At 46.2% G+C, this 21,148-nt stretch overlaps 1 protein-coding gene across 1 annotated transcript in view; it reads right to left on the reverse strand.

Moving 5' to 3' along the window:
* Positions 1–17,201: 17,201 nt before the first annotated feature.
* Positions 17,202–21,148, reverse strand: part of rngtt (RNA guanylyltransferase and 5'-phosphatase) — a 67,465-nt gene continuing 63,518 nt past the window's right edge. Inside the window, exons 15-16 of the mRNA XM_060041227.1 lie at positions 19,439–19,562; positions 17,202–18,878 (exon numbers count right to left, since the gene is read on the reverse strand). Of these exons, the coding sequence (XP_059897210.1) occupies positions 18,706–18,878; positions 19,439–19,562 (297 nt within the window). The 3' untranslated portion in view covers positions 17,202–18,705. The remainder of the gene's footprint in view (positions 18,879–19,438; positions 19,563–21,148) is intronic.

Raw genomic sequence — 21,148 nt, forward strand, 5'->3', positions numbered from 1 at the left:
TCAGAACAGGTGAGTTTGAGATCCAGGCTTTGTATTCAATGTGCATTAGCCTATTCATTACCATAAAGTATATGAATTGAATGGAATTGTGGTGTTCTTGGTACTTGGTATTTAGGCAACATTAAAAGAAAGGTTCAGCAGTTTTTTGATATCTTACCTATAATGGGATTACTAATGACAGCGCCTGTAGTCTAATGCAAACATTTTCCCCAACTAAAATACAAGATCTGTTACTTGTGCTGTTGAAATCATTAACAATAATCTCTGTTCAATAAATGTACTTGTGAGGTAATTCTTTAGCCAAACTCCCTACGGAACATAAAAGTGTTAACATGCAACATGCCCCCCAGCTTCACCCTCATTTAGTATGGCACGATCTGTTAATAGGATATTATGACACGGCCCCTAGCAGCTTTTCAATCTTTCAGCAAAACCCATGAAATTAAATTCTCAGGACAGTCTGCAGTAAATTCTTCAAAACATTCACGAAAACGCGAGCAGGCACATTAGGTAGATCTCTGAAAATAAAATAATTAATCTGGGGTAACAGCTGTGCTGGCAACGAGGAGACCAGCTTTCATCAAAACCCGACAGACGTGGATATTATGTGGATCTAAAGTTTATTTCACCTCTGATACCCACCGCATGAGATAAGGACATACATGCAGATCACCAGCCTTAAAAGCCTATTAGGCCCCAAGTAGGTAAAATCACGTCTTCTTGCCGTTTCTGTGACCAAGAAACGATATAAAAAAAAGGTATAATAACAGTGTTAGGTCATAGTTTCTATCGGTGAATCATTGGTTTGCATCCTAAAACTGAACAGCAGTCTGTCAATTGTTTATTTCATATTTGTCTGAGCTTAGCAGCACGACCAGAAACGTTTGGACAGTCGGCTAATCTTAGCATAAGGCTGCCCTGTGTTTACAAATGTCTGTGTGACGAAAAAAGGACAGACACTGGCACCACCAGCACAACGTTGTGTCTCCCCCACTGCCAGCCCGGGCAGCAGCCCCTATCTCCAGGCCTCAGGTGTATCTGAGCCCGCCACAGTCAAACAACCCCCTGTCCCCTCATCAGCCTTCATCAGGTCTGCAGAGGTTGCAGTCCGACCTCCATTCCTAGACTCCCTACACAGACAACAATGGCTGCCTTCAAAGCCACCAGGTGGCTCTTAAGAAGATTAAGGACGTCACGGAGACCTGTCTGTCACCGTGTTCTCCAAGCCCTGGGGGGGATGACTGAAGACCCTGGGCGCAGATGAATCCCGGTGTGGATCTCCTGTGGTCACCCTTACTGAGCAGGCCACAGCCAGAGCCACAGGCAGACTCCAACCACAGTGCCCTTCTTTGACCAGGAAAGACACACGCCCTCCTAGAGTGCTCGGAGTGGCTCCAGTACGAGTCCTGGTGCCAAGGTTACGACTGGGTTCTGCTCACTGAAGGAGAAAGAAAGTGAGAAGTCAGCTCCCAAACAAGAATACTGCCAAGGTAGACGGTCCATTAGGGTCCTCCATGGCCAACACAGTGCGGGAGCACTCGAGCCAGAGAAAGGCTTAACTCAAACCCCAAGAGCCCAAAGAGAGCATCCTCAGCCCGGGAAGGAGGAGGGCTACCTGGGGAGCACGGCCCGGTACATGGACCGTCCTGCAGACGATAAGGGATGGTCTGAAAGCATCAATCCAAGACCCCACCGACAACCGAGAGGGGCGTCACTCATAGACCCGGCTACGAAGCACACTGTAGGCCTAGACTTCCGTCACCTACCAGGCTTCGGATCCAGACCACGGTCTCCTGTGTCATCCTGCCACAGAGAGGGTGGTTGCATCTGGATTCAGCACATGAGAAAAAAGCCATTTGTTGTTCCCAGAACACCGGCACATAAAGTCAAAGATGGAAAGGCAGATCTGCCGTCCACAAAATGGCTGACCTACCTCCTGCACAGCTACGCATTTTCAGGTGAACCCCTCAGCCCCCCACTTCAGAGAGGTCTGGGAACGGGAGGTTGGCTCTCTGGGGAGACCCCCTAATACAACACGGCGGCTGCTCAGTCAGGGATTGAAGAAGAGAGTGAAGAAGTACTCTCTGGGACCTGTATTGCAAATGAGGGGTTGAGGCGAAAACGCCAGTCCAACCATTTATCTGAATCAAGCCAGTGCATTTAAGGGGGGGGGGGGGGGGGTTGGGGGGCACACCGGGCTACGAAAAAAACCTGCAGCAGCAGCCTCTGGCGAAAGGTAGAATAGGAATCCACTTTTGGAGAAACGCAACCGACATCCCGTTGCTACGGCCAATCACGTAAGCCGGCGATTAGAACGGAAGACCCCTGTGGACTTAAGAGCCGTGTTCACCGTGCAACATGTATTTACATGCAGTGAAGCGCACCGCTGCAGACCTCCTGAGTCATCAGCGCTGAGGGCCCTGGCAGGTGCCAGCGGATCTCCCCTGGTCCAGGTCCATTAGTGCGTCACATGGACTGTGCGTGTGAACTGTTGCGTAAGGATTCAGTCCGACCTCTTGACAAGCGTGGAGTAGATGTTTAACCCATTTAGGCCTAAAGCGCCTGGAAAAAATGCCTGTAAAACCTATAGGCGATTTCAGAAAAGCCCCCAAAACCTGAAGTTTTTCTAGAAATTCAGCAATTGTGTCAACGCCTACTAAATTACTGATTTCTCAGCCCCTGTAACAGATAGGAACACAATTCAAAAAGTATTTGAGAGCTGACACCTGTGGCTTACATGGGAAATTTGAGTTTTTATTTACAAATATTTACAATATTTACATACAGGTAGAAAAGTAAATAAAAAAGTAAAAAAATATGTAAAAGTGCAGGAACAGCACAAAACAGTAAAAAAAATAAAGTATAATAAAGTGAAATAAGTATATAAGAAAGTAATAAAGTATATAATAACAAACATGGGAAGGGGAACAGACTGGAACTAAAACTGTAAACAGTCTGCGTTTTAAATTACATGCACTTGTATGTGATGACTACTGAATAAAAGTATTATGCATAATACAAATACAATTGCATTCCATCCTAAGAAGTAGCGTAATTAAAAGATACAGGCTATAATTTGGGAATGTATAGTAGCCTAGGCATTATTGTTCTGGAGATCGCAGTTAGGTGTGAAATTCCAAAGAAGCTCTATTCTTTGGAAGAGATGTATTGCTAGTCTGGAGATCGCACTTAGGTGTGACATTCCAGAGAAGCTTATCTGGTTTTACGGGTGCTTTACGCATCTCCGGGACAGTAATACATCTCTTACATATAAACTGTCGTAATTTCTTATTACAGCATCATCACAATCAATAAGTATTACTATTGATAAGTATAAGTGACATTCCAGAGAAGCTTATCTGGTTTTACGGGTGCTTTACGCATCTCCGGGACAGTAATACATCTCTTACATATAAACTGTCGTAATTTCTTATTACAGCATCATCACAATCAATAAGTATTACTATTGATAAGTATAAGTGACATTCCAGAGAAGCTTATCTGGTCTTACGCACCCGGGTGCTTTGCGCATCTCCGGGACAGTAATACATCTCTTACATATAAACTGTCGTAATTTCTTATTACAGCATCATCACAATCAATAAGTATTACTATTGTCCTTGCCTCCAGATGGCCGCAAATCTGTCCCGGGACATATTTCTGGCGAATTGCGTCCGAAAGAGATTCTTACTCTGTCGCCAGTAATCTCTTCGCACCGGCAACACAAGCAGCCCCATTCCCATAGCCCCATTCCATACTTCTTCTTCCTCGTCGTCATTCACGAACATGTGCCTTAACCATAATTCCCGGTCAATCGGTTCGTATTCGTCATCAAAGTACTCGGCCTCATCAACATCTTCGAAGCCGAGAAACTCCTCGAAATCGCTACCGTCAGAAAAGTCTTCAGTCTCAAATTCCGCCATACTTGCTTGAAGAAATTTCTGAACTAAACTCACGAGGAACAAGTTGACACCTATATGTGTCTATTATGATGCATTTCAGTGGCCCAGAGGCCGACACTTTGGGCAAAAACCCCCCTTATACAGAAAAACGACGCAAACGCTTTCCCGTCCTTAAAGGTAGAATGACGCAACAGCGCCCCCGGCTTTAAAGGTAGAACAGCGGCAATGCTTTCCCGGCTTAAATGGGTTAATAAAGCGTTTTTATGGTTGTGTCGGATCAGGCACGGAGGGAGGGGTACAGAATAGTTGGTCCATATATGGTCAAAACGGGGGAAGACATTCAGCTTTCAGCGATGAAAAGTGAATATTCAGCAGTGCAGTCTGCCAGGTAGGCTCCTCGGTATGTTGAAGGGATATGCCAAGGTATCTGTTAATTGCCGTCTGTCGGTCTTACCCAGATTCAGATGAGTTCTTTAATTACCAATCCATTGTGTGTCCAGAAGGGGAGTACGCAAGGTTGGCATTTGCTCTCCGTGAGCCGCTTCCATTGACTCGCAGTGTTAGAGCAGCCTGGATTTCTGTTCATGTGAGGGGAATACACTTTTTAGCTTCGAAAGATCCTCAATGTGTTCTCGTTAGTCACTTATTCAGAACAGCAGTAAGAACACAACCCTGTAGTTTGTCTACAAACACACAGATAATTCAGCAGATGCACTGCTGACCGCTTCGTGTACACTGATAGTAACTGAATAAATAACTGAATATAAAAGCCCCATATTTTCCAGGAATCTAGTGGAGAATAATCATGCACTAACCATGTATGGTAACTAAAGACTCAATAGCTATTTTGCAGCTTGGGCTCGATTGTTTGTGGAGGTCTGTTTACTACCCACATATTGGAGGTTATGGTTCGCTTACAAATTATAATATCACACAGCTATGGCCCTTTGACAGAAATTGGACAAAATGTTCTCGAATATTAAAATGAATGGTTGTCCCAAAGCCACAGACAGCCCACAAAGGATGCTAGCTAAATGCCAGACCTTGAAGAGATGTGAACTTTTCATTCCATTTGCAAAATACAACCTTGGCTTTGACAGAAGTTTTCGTTTTTTATGGATAACAATAAGACGTCCTGATTTATTCAGTTCAAATGACTCAACGCATCCCCAGCTGCCGCGCTACAACAGCCCCGAACCCCTGTGAAGATAAGAGCAGTGATCACAGGCTCTTCCACCCAGCGCCCGGTCCACTCACACGCCCCCCAGGCCCGGCAGACCCAGAGCCCAGGTCCAGAGCTGGGTCCTGGGGAAGGTTACACAACGCTTTCCCCACCCCCCAAAACACCCTCTGTGGACATAATGCGGCGTGTGCGAGCCTGAAATGGGCCCCGTTTCCACGGTAACGTTACACCTCAGCACCTCACCTACGGTCAACCCTGCTTTACTTCCAAGCTAATCCCCCCCATACCTGGACCCACTCCTATTGGTTTCCCATTGAGGAAAGGGTTCCAGGTTTTATAAAAGCGTCTGTGTGTCCTCTGTTGTTTAGACAGCTTATTAAATAAAAGCTTTTCATGTCATGGTTATTTTAAGAGGAAATCGTCCAAATCATTCACCATTCAAAATAATATACTTTCTTTCACATTGATTGTGCTTTAAAGCTACCATGAACTGAAATGTTACTTTTTTCACCCTGCTTGCTAATTTCTGGTCATTTTTCAACAAAGTATGCCAACATATAAAAAGCAAATGATAACGGAACACATTTCCCTGCCGGCAGGATTAACAGCTCAACCAATACCATAAAATGTTTCTCATCAAGCTTGCAACCCACTAACAATTATCTTTCTAGCATGTTTTGTCACTTCTGCCCTATCCAATAAATCCCAAATCATCACATTTTCTCAACATTCCTGCACCAATGACCTGTTTTCAAGATAAATCTAATATACGCCTGTGTAATACCGTCTGAATTAAGTCCCTCCATGTTGACTATTAATTACAATTTGAGTGACAGAGCGGAGTATAAGCTCCATGTATTAAGCACCAGGCTGGTGGAACTCCGTTCCTCTTACACCTTGCCCACTTCATCAAATCTGACACACAGGACAGCTGGACCTGTTGCATCAGCACACACTGCTACGTCTTGGTCCTCAGTTTAGGAACCCACTCGTGAGCGGCAAGCCATGGCTCATCACAGCAGTTCTAGTGGCCATCTGCATTTCATAGCTCATCTCATGGTCCCTACACTGACTCACTTCTCCCCAGCATTAAAAACAACAAGGTGGTCCTGTTTACGGTGGTCCACTTGAATGGACGGGTCACTTTGGTATCGCTGCACTAAGTGTGTCAGCGGTAGAGCGGGTTGACTTGTAACCAGAAGGTTTCTATTTAGATCCTCGGCTCCTCCTAGCCGATTGTCGGGTGTCCCTGAACAAGACACCTGACCCGAACTGCTCCCGACGAGCTGGCTGTCGCCTTGCATGGTTGACTCTGCCGTCGATGTGTGAATGTGTGTGTGACCCGTTGTAAGTCGCTTTGGATGAAAGCTTCTGCTAAATGTGAATATAAATGTAAACTAAGTCCTCTTCATCCGGATCTCCAAGCCATCCCGTCTGATCCATACGCACAACGATTTAAAAAAACAAAACATATTTGCTGTTTCCACTTTGCCTTCACACAAAAGATGTTCTGATACACTTGGGAGGCTGTTGACAAGAGAGATGTTCTCTCACTCCCATCCACCGGCTTTACAAGAGAACGTGGCAGACTGAAATCAAGGTCAATAGAAAGAACTGTGCTCAGTGCCTTTCTTTATGGAGACAAACACAAGAACTGTACATCTTGTGTGGAGGTGTGGAGCTCAATGCTGATATACTTGTTGAAGTGACAGCAGAGGCGTTGGTATCCAGGCAGCCGCTCATGATCAGCGCTGACGCTTGATGAGTGTGCTGAGGATGTTGACCTCTGGAATGAGGACCAGCAGGGTTTACATGAAGCTGGACGCAGGAGTGAAAGAGGATCAATTGAGACGTATTAAACGGGCAATCGTGTTCATTTCAAAGAGTCAAAGAGTTAGAGGGGGAGTCTGGTTTTGTATCAAAGTTTCAGATTGCAGTTGTAGAGCAATCCGAAACACTAACCCCAAACGTCAGCCAACAGCACTGGTAGAAAACAAAAGCTGTTTTATTGGCTGATAGTGCATGACAATCTGACAAATTAAGATAGGTCTTCAAGAGTATTTGCATGCATACAATTGGTTGGTAAGCAACAATCTTAATAAATGTTCTATTTATTGTATTCCAGTAGCGTCCAAATCTGTGTGCCTCCCCATCGCATTTCTGCCAGAAAAAGACGCAATGCAGAAAATGGGCCTTGTATCAGTCAATACAGATCAAAGATACTATACTTCTTGATAATGAGTTAAATTAAATCACAATTTAACAGCAAATTTACCAAATCCTTTTTCAATATAGTCAGTGTGGCCTCAGTGAATGTTCAAAAATATAATTTAGTTTTAACATTGCTCCGATTAACTGACACATCCTAACCTGTAAACTAAGGTGATAAGTTTGAGCGTAAGTTGAAACCCTAATGCATCCAAGCTAACAAGTAAAAAGACTGTACAGTGTAGATAGCATTTTAACAAACAAACCAGAGCAGGACTTGGAGCTCTGTTGAGTGGTCTCTGACAGTGATTTATACTCAACGTCCCAAGCAAACAACAGACCGATCTACCCATAGCATCATCCTAAAGAAAGGACTTCATGCGGTGGATTGTTTGGCTGTTAGATCGAAGATGCAGGAAGGAATGATGCGAGTCAGCTTATGTGTAGCCTTTCTTACTGTGAACCAGCAGTGTGGATAACTGGAGTGAATCAAATAAGAAATAAGCCCCAACGCCTGCACATGGCAGACGCACACACCCCCTTCCCTTTTAATATCCTCTTTGATCTCCTCAGTCAACATGAGTAATGTGGTCATTGCGCTGAGATTACAGCGCTATTAAGCTAACTTATATAGGTAGTGTTTCCTCACAGCAATAGCCCGCCCATCTGTGCCGTCAAAGGCAGAGAATGTACTTCCTGCGATCAACATTGTCTTTATAGAGTCGTGTTCATGCCGCTATTAAACAGAAAAGTTGTTGTGTAGCTCCTATCCGCATCTCTGCCGTGCACATGGGCATTGTGCTAACGTTTGTATCACATACCGATTGCGCTATCCATCATGTCGACAAACACCAATGAGTACAAAAGCCCTATATATATATATATATATATATATACAGCTTTGCACTAATGGGTAATTATTCGTAATGTTATCTCAGTCACATTTCTGTACAAAAAACCAACCAATTAGGCCTATCTGATATCCAATGATCCTCACTATGGCCTTAATGGATCTCAAGGAACAGCGATCGTCTGTGTAGCACCAAGCACTAATGACAACCGTAAAGTAGAGGTACGCTAGCCTTGGAAATACCTGTTAAGGCATAACACCACCATTACACACACCTAAACACATTAGGTGCCAAGAAGATGTGCCTTTGTTACGAAGGCAGAACAGCCACTTACCGATGCAAACTCTGAGAAAGTGGACGACGGGCAAATGAAGTTGGAGCGCATTTACAAAATGATCCAAAAACACAAGATGGGCATGAGTTTAGAGGTTAGCATCCGAAGGAAGGAGAGACATTATTTATGTGTGAGAACAAGAGGTTAGTTTGCATACATATATTTTTTGTGATGTAGAAACTCTGGGAACTCATGTGTCATCACCTAACATTGGATCAGGCATGTTGTGCACATCTGTACGGCGGTATGATATATCACACCTTTGGATGGACATATTTAGCTAGATCAGGGCCTTTTTTGGCACATGAAACCATCGAGGGCGATTAGAGGGATCCTCACTGAAATGCATTATTATTTGTGTTGCCTAATCCCGCCATTTTAACCCATTTTGAGATGAATTTCAGTATTGAAATGAAAATAATGCGTAAATGTACATGTAACTTTGACACAGAGCATATAAAATGGGTACTTTAGTCCAAATTCAATGTGGTCCCGTCCTCCCTAGGCCCGAACTCAAGGACGTGCCCCCCGTCTTATGACCCCCACACCACAGTGCGTACATATTGGAACGTATATAGTCTGGCACTACTTCATAGAACAGGATCCAATTCATATAGACTGGTTTCAACAACCATCTGTCTGTGGTTGAAGGTCCGGGATTGTTTAGAGTGTGTGTGTGTGTGTGTGTGTGTGTGTGTGTGTGTGTGTGTGTGTGTGTGTGTGTGTGCGTGCATGCGTGAGTGTGAGCGCGTGTGTCATTAGTGGCCCATGTAAGCGGCAGCGCGTTAGGACGGCTGCAGGGAGACAGCGGGAGCACCTTCTCTAGGCTGTCCCGCCAATCTGCCTGTCTCTGAGGTGTGAACAGCCCATTTGCAACCAATCAGCAGCCACAGCTGCTTCGCTCAGATGTATCGTTGACATGACAACCGCACAGGGCACACAGAGACGACTCATCACGTCACACGGCCAAGGTATTTTTGCCCCGACTATAACGGGCGTTCATGATCCATTGTTACCAAGGGGAGTAGAAGCGCCGCAAACGAAGAGGCCGTGACAAGAAGAAGAAGCCAATTATTTTGGGGACATGGCCAGTGCACTCTCTGTTAAACCTCGGGGAGTGGGCAGAGGTCTTGGTCTAATCCGCTGCATGGAATCGTGACATGTGTCACCAACATGAATAAGGAATATAAGGAGCAGAAGGAGGGAAGGGAAACGGGTAAGAATAAACGCTCCCTCACAAACAACCCTGAACATCTGTCACACGGCGAGCAAGGCTATGAGCTCCGGCGTCATGGCAACAGGATGCTTTGAAATAAGATGTTCCCGTTACTTCATTACAGAGAAAGAGGGCTTCAGGACTTATGTGGAAGTGAAGTACCGATCCCACATCACCAAGAGAGCCCACTGAGATGAAGAACGGACTAATGGGCCAGAGTCCTCCTCTTAGATGGGCCTTAGTGGTGCCGGAGCAAGGCTTTCTGTTGCTCCAAGCCAGGAAGGTGTTAGAGTAGCTAGCGTAAGCTGGTCCTGCAGCGGCCACATCCTGACCCACGATAGTGGGGTGTAATTGGGTGTTTGGCGAACAGTACCAAGGTTCCTAGGCTGGATCCTTAATGTTTTCAGTCTTCCTCCAGCCCGGGTCTTGATAAAATGCATAAATCCATCAATGCAAGTTTCTTGTGCCAGAAGCGTGTCATTAATATTAAGTCATATTTTGGCCAAATTGTGATATCCTAACTAACTCTACTCCCCTAACGCTGCTGATTCCCTGTGCCATCCTGATCTCGCGAGCTCCATTGTATTTACTCGCAGATCAGTCTGGTAACCTGCGATGGAGAAAATTTGGAGCCGTTCGCTAAACGACCGGCCAATCAGCGTCGGTTTTGAGGCGGGTTTAGGTGTGACGCAACGAGAAGCGACTGTTCAGTCTAACAACATGGCATAGGTGGTGATGGACAGATGGTTTATCCAATCAGCTAACCAGTATGTTTGCCCCTTCCCAAAAGTTCTCCAACGGAAGGTTCCCAGATGGATATGCTGAGCAAATGCGAATCAATCCATCAGACGAAGTCAGGTTAACGCTACTCCCCTAACGCTGCTGATTCCCTGTTCCTCATTGGCTATATCCTAACCCAATCAGAGTGATTTTTACATTCCATAAACACTATCTGCTAAAGTCATCTATTTGACTCAAAACAAGATGAACCTTAAAATATGACATAGCATAATTGCCTATGAGGCCAACGATAAGGTAGATCAACACGAAAATGCAAATCAGAGTTAGTTGGAAGCGCTGGTGGTCTTTTTCGGATCGATCAAAGACTCCCCAGGGGGGCGGTCATGAGCAGCGTAAATCGACGACGGGAAAGGGCAGGCCAAAGGAAAAAGATTTAAAGGTCAGACGATCGGCCTGAGTTCATAATTGCCGATAGGTCAGTCCCAGGGCGGACTGTGTATTTAAAAGCTGCTGTTCACTTAATACAACTCTACAAGGCTACCCAGTTGGAGTCCAGAATAGACCCTCAGGTCCTGTTCCGCTCTCAAGCCGCAGTGAGAGTCCAATGTAAAGGGCTGTAAAGTGAGGGCAGCCTTTCACACCAGCGAGCTCTCACACTTTGCGTTGACATGCATCTCGTATCGAGAGCAGTGCGTATGATTCCCCTGCCTGGCATTTGAACCATCTAATTGCTTGGTGGAGTTTTCTGCATGCACTTCACCCTCTTAACCCGTCCATCACATAGATGTACTGGCTCTTGATAAGTACTGTACTGCCATCCACAGTCTACAACATTACCAAGTTGACTTTAACAAAATGATTAAAATACCCTGTGTCAGCTTCTTGAAGGGTTGAATGGGACAGGATTTAGTCAAATGGATGGAATTCAATAGACAAAATGTGAACAGGGAAAAAATGGATCATGAATGGATATGAAGAACATCAAGCATGGGTTTTTATGTTCACACATTCCTATAGGACCTTCACAACAAAGATGTAACAACCACTGTATACAGAAACACAGTACTGAGGTTGGAAATACATACTGGATCCATGAACGCGCTCATTGTTCAGCCTCAAAAGGCTCTGACGTTAAATGTAGAAAATGAACACTGGTGGCCGGTTGAAGGGCGGAGGGGTTTGAGTGAGGGGTTTGAGTTAGAGGCCCGGCTACGGGGCTGGGCAGGCCCCCTTCCAGACAAGGAGACATTCACTGGACTCTGACCATCAACCCTGGGCTGTTCCTCATGTCTCGTGTTGGTAGGGGTTATGAGTCAGAGGCGGTTCTTTGATGTGTGTCTCAGGGGCGAGATGGCGTGGGTGAGGCGGCACCCTGAATCGTTTGTGATTGAATGTTAAAGTCAAACGGCCAGCGATTCGGATCAGTTCTTTACAGACATAGACAAAAGGCTTGTTCCGCAGCGCTGCAAAGACACCTCTCTGCCTTTCATTTAGACCAGTCCTCATCTCAAAGCCCTTGTACCTCCCACCCCTCCATTATATCAATGAAAAACAACCCCTCAACCACAATACAGACGCCATTTTCCACTCCATTTCCCATATCCCCAATACATAATTATAAGCAAAGCCAAAAGATGCAATTTCAAACATCAATTCTGTTCTTTGTCGCCAATCTAAGCTAAATCTATCCTTTTACCAAGCAGGACTTACAGCTAAAGATTTGAACGATGTTTGTTTTCAGGTTTGTTTATTAACAGTGTGGACAGGCAGAAGGTATTCGTAGTCAGACCAAAGGGCATGACTGAGATACAGTGCAGCGTCTCTGTGTCAGAGCGGTTGTGATCCTGTTAACCCCAGCAGGGAGCGATGACTGATTTGGAGCCTGAAGACGTCTCTGTCACAGTCATAGATCATGATGGTGACACTCGCCCCAGAGCCAGCATGAATAACACCATGACTCGCTGCGAGGGGATATTGTTCATAGGGCTTGGAAGTGGGGAGGCTGATCCAGGCACTGGAAGACAAAGCGCCTCATTAGAAGACTCCAATCAGGTGAAGGAGTCGTAATTGAGGGCGAAACTAAAGACGTGCTTAACATTTCCCGAATGGCATCCAGGATCACACCAGTATGATGCTCAAAGCACGCGTTTCCTGCTCCACCTCTTCCGTTTGCAGAGATCCATCTACTGCTGCTGCTCACCAGACAACAGAGACATACTGACCGACACGACCACGCCAAGGGGAATGCCGCCACATTCACACACATATCTGGACCCACTCCCACACGCAAGCAAGATGTGTACGTCCATTCATTTACAGGGCTGGGTCGGCAGCACAACCTCAGAAAGTATTCCTGTAGCTCCCATTCTGCATTGTTTCTGAAGATTCCTTCCTAGGTCATTTAGGGATGTCCTTTGACTTCACTATAGCGAAGTATGACCAGTAATAGGATTTCAACATGGGAGGAAAACGACACATAAAAGTGGTTAAATGTGAAATTATTGTTTGAATTGAATTTGAATGGGCATAAATTAATTGTTTGTTTACACAATAACATAACGCACAGCTGCGTGCTTAATACAATGCATAATTAAGATATGCAATGGGCACATTGTTGCGTGTAAATTTGTTCCAATAAATGCCTTTTACCTCTTTGAGTTATGAAGCATACAACGTTCTACTCTACACATCTGTCAACTACAATGTATTGCAAAAGTATGTCATTTATTTTGGACAGGCAATCTTATTGACATTGGTTGATAAACCACTTATCCATGTTACAATGAACTAATTACTGTTTCGGTAGTTTCACCACTACCACAAACATCATTAATGAATGACCCTAATAAGTTGTGTTGCCAACTTAATTACTTGTGATGATGTCTTTAACTGCATGATGATGTGGTTAACTGCAGCCATCGATGCAGAAAAAGTAGCTGGGCCTCATCGCTATTGGATGATTTCATGGCAAAGTGTTAGTGAAGCGAGCAAGCGGCAGGTGGTTTATCCAAGCGGATGGACACTGTGACAGCATTGTGTGGTTAATGTATGCCATTGGTTTCTTAATTGCCACTCATTGTAATATGCATAAGGAAAATAGTAGAGAGACCAGCTGCCTGCTGTGGTTTTTAAGCTGGGACGAGTGGTTGTGTATTGTTCCAGACGGATATCATTCCAGAACAGTAATTTAGTAATTAGAAGGGAGAAATTACATATTCAGATCACCGTTGCCAAGTACATTTTAATTGCCTTTGTCAAGGTCGACTTTTAATATTGTGTAGCTTTACAGCGGTTGCATGATTGGATCGACGGTAGAACGCTTCTCTCTAAAGTCCACGTCGTTGAAAACATGAGGGCCAGATCCATTCTGACCCGCGGCACACTACAGCTTCAAGGGTGACAAGCAGACTACTCAGAAATTAGTTAGTTGCTTATCAGGCAATGAAAAAGGAAAACGTGTTCCCAAATCACTTTGTTGTGTGTTTCAGCCGAAGAGCGGTGTAAAGGGAACAGGCTTTGTTTAATATTGACAAATTATATTGGTAACGGAGGATTTGGGGAAGTCAGTTATGATTGTTTAACCTCCCAATCCAGTAATGCCTCGTCGATTTCCGCTTCGTTCTCGTTGACCCTGGTATTCTTTCAGAGGCAAAATGTGTAGCCACCGACACATTGCTCATAACATTCATACTGCTGCAAATGCAAGGGTCAGTGGACCAATCACCATCACCACTTTGTTACCTCATCCGGCCGTAGATAGTGACTCAACAGACATTTATTAGCATGAAAGATTTCAACTTCCAGAAAAGTCTATTGAGTACACGAGCCACTGACTGCTAGGTACTGAAGAATGTTCCCTCCATTCTTGTCACACTATTCCGCTGAATATTTAATGGAGCATGGCGGATTCACAGAAATTACATTTATTCTGCAGAAGCCAATTAGCATTTCCCAAAATACATCCAGTCATCCCGGGCGCTGCCTTGGAACGATTGTCATGCTAAATCATATAGATTTAGGAATTTTATAGAGATTGATACTATTTAACGCCCTTGAAGCTCCAACATGATTTGCATGCATTCCAGTCTACTTCACCATGAAGCCAATTTAAAGGTTGCACGGTTCACGTGGATTTTCCCATAGGATAAAATAGGCTTTCAAGGGGTCAGTGTTTGCGTCTCTCTCACAGGAAAATAGAAAAGCTTTCAGAGCGCGTGCGTGCTCTCTCTCACACACACACACACACACACACACACACACACACACACACACACACACACACACACACACACACACACACACACACACACACACACACACACACACACACACACACACACACACACACACAGCGGTGTTCTCGGTACTCTGGTCGAGCTGGTACTTTATGTATCATCTATATCATCCTTCCCATTAGGACACCATTAGGAACAGAGAGGGCTCCCATCATAAAGCCCCAGTGGCAATGGGTTAGCATCAGACTGTAATCCTCCACCCATCACGCCTCTTAACGTTTCAAGAAGCCCGCTTTCGTTTTCACATCAAGATCTTTGTGTTATTTTATTACCGAACGTTGAGGGTCTCATTGATCGATAAAATTAGCGCAATGATCGTTGAGCTAGACGGGGTCGAGCTGTTCTATTAAGAGGCGTGCATCGCAGTATGGGACCTATATGATGACAAAGCATGAAGGGGCATTTTACTTTTCATTTGCTGGTTCACAAACATTGGCCTAGAGACTTTCTCATTTAAATGAGATTTTCTTTCTTAAGGTACATTAGGTTATATCCTGGCCATAATACCTTTCGGAACATTACCGCGTGGAAATCGAGCGATGCCCCTTAGACCGCTGTACCTCAACACACAGAAAGTGCAGGTGGCCAAACAATAGAAGCGACGCACAGGTTCTTTGTCAATGCTTTACGATGCGTTCGATATTGGCAGAGCGTAAAAATACCCTTGCACCACCGCCGGTGTGCTCCCATCTATCTGCTGGTCTGTCTGTGGCGTTCCCCTGTGACTCGTGTGTGCAACACTTCCATGTATAAAGTGTATCAGTCGACGGGGCTGCAGTGTGGCCAACTGGGTGCGAGACCACTCTGGTGCTCACCGCAATGCCGGGACGGTGACGCACAGCCCGGATTCCACCGGTTTTTAGATTAAATTCAAACCTGGCTAAGCCGCGTGCAGAACTCGACCACGTTTGGTGGTCGAGAGGACCTGACTGAAGAGAGCGGCGGCGCCTTCCAGGTGTTATCGCTTGATATTTGACAACTGCTCCAGTGAGCAGGCAGCTTGACTCCGCCTGGTTATTCAGAGACTGAACAGAGGGAGGTGAGGAGAAGCAGAGAGAGGAGCAGAGCTGGGGGTTGGACGGTGGTGTGCTAATGACCACTCTGATGTCTCCGTCATGGCAACAGATGCCACGCAGACGACTGCCGTTTCTGACAAACAATGTCCGCCCGCCCGCACCCCCCCACCCCTGAAATGGAAGTCTTCTTTCCCCCTGGCTGCCCCCGAGGCTCGGTACATTTGTGGTAATAGATTTGTGGCACCGGGCCCTCCCTCGCGCTGCAGCCACATGCAATTACATTTCTGATTCAAGAGACGGCAGTGGGGTCGGCTGCCCTGCCCGGCTTCATTACCAGAGCGAGCCCTGCTATCCATGTCAGCGCGCACGCCAGGTATAAATAGGTGTGAAGCACGGGCTCCACTAGCTATGTAATATTAATCCATTGTTTATTGGTTCACACAGGCCATGGCTTGTGTTTGTGAGCCTGGTGGTCCTCTAGGTCCTTGCTCTGAATCTCCTCATCGTGGCATTATATTTCACTTTAACTTCAGCACATACCCACCACAGATGGACACACACACACACACATACCGTACACACGCACACAAATAACAACTCCCACCTGCTGTACAAAACACTGACTGGCAGGAATTCATATTCAAGGCAAGAGCTGGTATTAAGTGCAAATTGTCATGCAAGTATCCTCCTGCATGGCCGCCTGGGGGTTTAGCACCGGAGACGAAAGGGATCCTCACGACCTGCTCAGAAGCGCTCGCGCGTGCGTGCGTGCGTGCGTGTGTGCGTGTATGTGCGTGTGTGTGCAAGGACACGTGTACAGGCTTGTACGGGTTCACGAGGTCAGCTCCGTGCAGCGGCCCGGCCCCCACTCCTGACTGCTGCTTCCCCTCCGGGGCACAAACAGACTCGGAGAAAACAACGCATTATTAATGTGGCCGCATCGCTGCGCCTGTGTGCGTCGATGCGGGCGGGCTCCTTATTGAACTGGCAGGCCGGCGGCGAACGCAGCGATGCCCACAGAGAAATGTTATTAATACGGTCTCTTTGTAGCTGCCGAAACGGGGCGAGATGAAACCGCCCTTTGATACTCTGTCCGGTCATTCCGAAGCAGAGTGCGACCGACCACGTGGTTCTCTGCTCGGGCGTGTTTGCGTGTTTGTGTGTCTGGCGGTGTGTTTGTGACGTCGCCCGCACCTGGGTCCTGGCCGCAGCCAGCTCGCCACAGAAAGGTGCGGGGGCCGCTTTGATGGGATTGAGCCGGCTTTCATCTTATGCCAGAGGGGAGAGGCGCACGGCTGAGCTACTCGCACTATGGGGAGAAAACGTCGCAAAACACAAGTAAACACACTCGCGATTAGGTGTGATTATACCAATTGGCCAATCTTTTCAAATGATCCGCGCGTAAGAGGATAATTTCTCTGAATTGGGGGAAAACAAAGAAAAAACAACAACGCATAATAGTGAAATTAGCATATTTAGTCAGACAAGAGGCAGAGATATTGAACTTTTATCAATCTTTACATTTTCCATATGGATTGAACCGGTCCCTGCTGTTGTGAAGAAGACAAACACACAAGAACAAAACAAAAGCAAATAACAACCAAACTGACAAATTAACAATAACTCCTAAACGCACAACAGTATTTACAGGGCTGTTTTCTTCCCCACCGTGCTCTGTTAACTCTTTGCACAGGCTGAACAAAACGCCCATTTTAATAAAAACATAACTGTTCACTGTCAAACCGCAGCTTTAGGACAAAGACCTGCCAAACCAACACAAAGCCGAAGGTCACTAAATCTATTCCTATTGGGAGTCGTATCTCTGCAACCAGGCGATAATATGAGACGAAGACGGTAGGATCAAGCCGCTTCAATTTGACTGCGTATTGATCCTCAAACATGAGGAAGAGTGTATCCGTGTGATGAGTGCATGCTAATGTGTTGAACCCCGCTCACTCACACATGCATACGGGGGCTTAGCTGGAGTTCCAAGTGGGCTTTGGGCCTTCCGTGGGACCCCCTTGAGAACCGCTGCCTATGGACAGTCGTCAGGAAACACCCCCCCCCCCCCCCCCCCCTGCAAGCTGTGGAGAATCAGACAACCCATTATAATCGTAGTGAAAAGCTTAACAAAAACAGAACAAACGAATGAGCTCCCTTCCTTGTAGTTTGTGAACGGGTTGGTTTTTGTGAGTGTGAGAGTGGGGGGGAGGACAGCGATAGAACAGCGTGTTACTAGTGTTCTGTGACACCTGGGGAGAGATGTGGCGGTGGAGGACAGGTACGATGCGGTTCTGTTGTGATATCAGCGTTAGCGATGGCGTCTGGCTCCCCGCTACACACTGGGAGCTGGATGTGTGAGGACGCTTCTCGAGGCTCGTGCACCAGAGAGGGGAGATAATAGGAATCTGTTGATCTGCAGGATCTTCAATTCATCTCTAATTACCTCCCTGTGTGTGATGTTTACTCTTTCTCGGAGCGTGACACAAACACGAGCCTCTCCTTGGCATCATGGAAACACATCGTCTGCATAGATGATCGTGTAGCCATCACAAACCACGCTGTCATAAGCTCAGACGCAAAAGAAAACCAAAAACAACGAACACAAAAACATAAATAAGGGGAAAGCCGGGATGGCGCCGTCTTCATTTTTTGTTTGTTTTTTTTAGTCTCACTTCGATAAGAACAATTGCAATTTAAGCTACACGCTACACAATAAAGCGAATGGCGCTCGTGGCCGTCGATCAGAGGGGTTCCACAGCCTTGTGGATGCTGGCGCCCACGTGGCGCTGATTAGACTAATGTCCAGGGCCGAGACGGAGCCGTCCGTCCTGCTGCAGGCGACCGGGCGAGGGGTGGACACGATGGCGCTGGTGCTTTTTTTAAATTCTTGCAACGCGCAATTTGTCCCGTCGTTTGTCCCAAAGCGTGACGGAGCGCGGGCGGGGGGCCGGCGGGTCTACGGCTCGGCGTGGTTGGTCTTCTTGGAGGGCGGCGGGGGCATGAGCTGGGCGTCCGGGTCGGGGGGGCGCTTGCGCCCCTGCGCCGTTTGCTGCACCCCCTGGGTGCTGCGGTCCACCAGGTCCAGCAGGATCTCCTTGGTGACGGGGTGCTGGATGCTGTTACACACGGCTGGACGCACACACACACACACGGATGGACATACACACACACACCCACGGACGGACGGAGGGACACACGGAGGGACACACACACACAAGGACAAACAAAGGGTCACACACACACACACACACACACACACACACACACACACACACACACACACACACACACACACACACACACACACACACAGGGGAAAGGGAGTTAGTCTAGACTCTGCGATTGCTTCTTCCAGGAGTGTAAAACATTAGATAAGCAACGTTTGACAGATTCCTCGCTAGCCACTTGTTTGAAGATACTTCAAGCGACAGGGGAGCGATCAGTAGCAGAGTTGTGGCGGTAAACACGACGAGGCAAACAAACGCTGAGAACACAACAGTTGGCCATGATTCTTCTACTGTCCAAACTAGAACCTTCCAGATATAGTCCCAAACAAAACAAGGTCCTCTGACGGGAAACCATTCAGACGCTACGTTACAGAATACAGCGAAGACACCGCTCGCAGCCCGGGCAGATAACCCGCTCCAACGGGACACTAAGACAATGACGAGGGGAGAGTCGGGTCTCACCCATGGCTGTGTCGTAGGAGTTGGGGAAGCTCTTGTCTATTCTCTGCTTCATGAAAACCCAGGTGTTGTTGGTGAACGTGCACTCGATGATCTTGTTGTCGTACTGCTTCAGATCCTTGGTGGCCTGCACAGAGAGGGAGAGAGGGGGACAGATGGCTCCGTCATGCTCACATTTGATGGTACTTTGCTGCGTATGTGCCGTGATTAATCACTGGTACTGTGAGAATAGTGAATGCTAAATTACTATCAATGTCTTTATACAATGATCCATAGAAACATGCCGATGTCCCAAGACAGTATTACAATCGTGCCAAGCAAGAACGACTGCGTTCATTTATAATAATCCACTTATTCACTACTTCTATCTATATATAATCTATCAAGTCAAAGAAGTGTAAAATCACGTTGTGAACAATGCATTTTGCTGTTAATTCAAGGAAGCAACAGCAAAACAAAAAAATCTGCTAATCAGCTTATACCAGTGTGCGGTGATTATACACTTTATACACATTGTTGACTGCACATCACCAGCACCTAGGAATCCAAAGGCTGTGCACAGGGACTTCATTCTTTTTTTTTTATATATATATAATCTACTATGTCTGAAGACCTTGCATGGTCGAATGTGATTCATTAGGCCAGACCCATTGTGGACCGAACGTTCAATCATATATTGTAGATATTATTTTACATATGCGCCTCAATGTCCTTCAATCTTAGTTTGCCGCAGCTGTCTGTAGGCGAGGCCTAGGATCTCTGTTAAAGGACCAACCGCCTCCGCAAACAAATCAACCTTTCAACGTGGGACGAAAAAATGAAGCATCTGCATTCAATTTGACGGAAAGCACAGGCTGCGTTTAGCCTGATATGCTATAGTGTAGGCTTATATAATATACCGTAATTAATATGAAATATCTATGGATCGAACAGTGGCCAGTATCTATGGAGACAGAGAGCTCCCTTTTTTCTGAATATGCACAGTATTCACATCCGGTCATGAAAAATGTATAAAGCATTAAAAATGTTATTACATAAAAATGATGTGTTTGAGCGCATAGAACAAAAACGCAGCACCATAAAATGAGGCAGAAGTGCAAACAATGAAGAAGGGAGCACAGAGTACGACACCTGTTGTTATCATCATGATTTCATCATGGCTGTTTTCATCATTTCATTCATGACTCTTCAAAGTGCTGCCAAACACTCTAGACTAACTCCATTGGGCTCTACTTAAAGAAGAAAGTGATTGGATGATGCCACTGCCATTAAACAAAGTGTTTAAGATTACACAAAGATTACACAATTAAGCAGCCCCCGTCCCCACAATGAAACGCCCCTGCTGTCAAGACGCACACCGTCTTCAGAACACTGCTTTGAGTATTAAAGACCACCCCCGGTTAACGCCTCCATCAGAGGTTTGAGGTCACCCCTAATCTAAACCAGACAATACACACTCCTGCACGCAAATCCCACCGCACAAACGCAGATCAATCATGACAGCTATGCGTGGTCCCGACATGCTGACAGAATGCTGGTTGCGGCTTACATATGTATTAATAACACATGGGGGGGGGGGGGGGGGGGGGGCGTGAGTCAACGCAGACCTTTAAGCAGCCGACGCCCGTTTCATTACCGTCCTCCTCTGTGTAGCGGAAAAGTAGGAGGCGGAAAGTGGGGTTTTAATTTGAGCTCATAAATATCCTATACAAT

The sequence above is a fragment of the Gadus macrocephalus genome, chromosome 21 (genome assembly GCF_031168955.1).
Source record: "Gadus macrocephalus chromosome 21, ASM3116895v1".
Taxonomy (NCBI): Eukaryota; Metazoa; Chordata; class Actinopteri; order Gadiformes; family Gadidae; genus Gadus; species Gadus macrocephalus.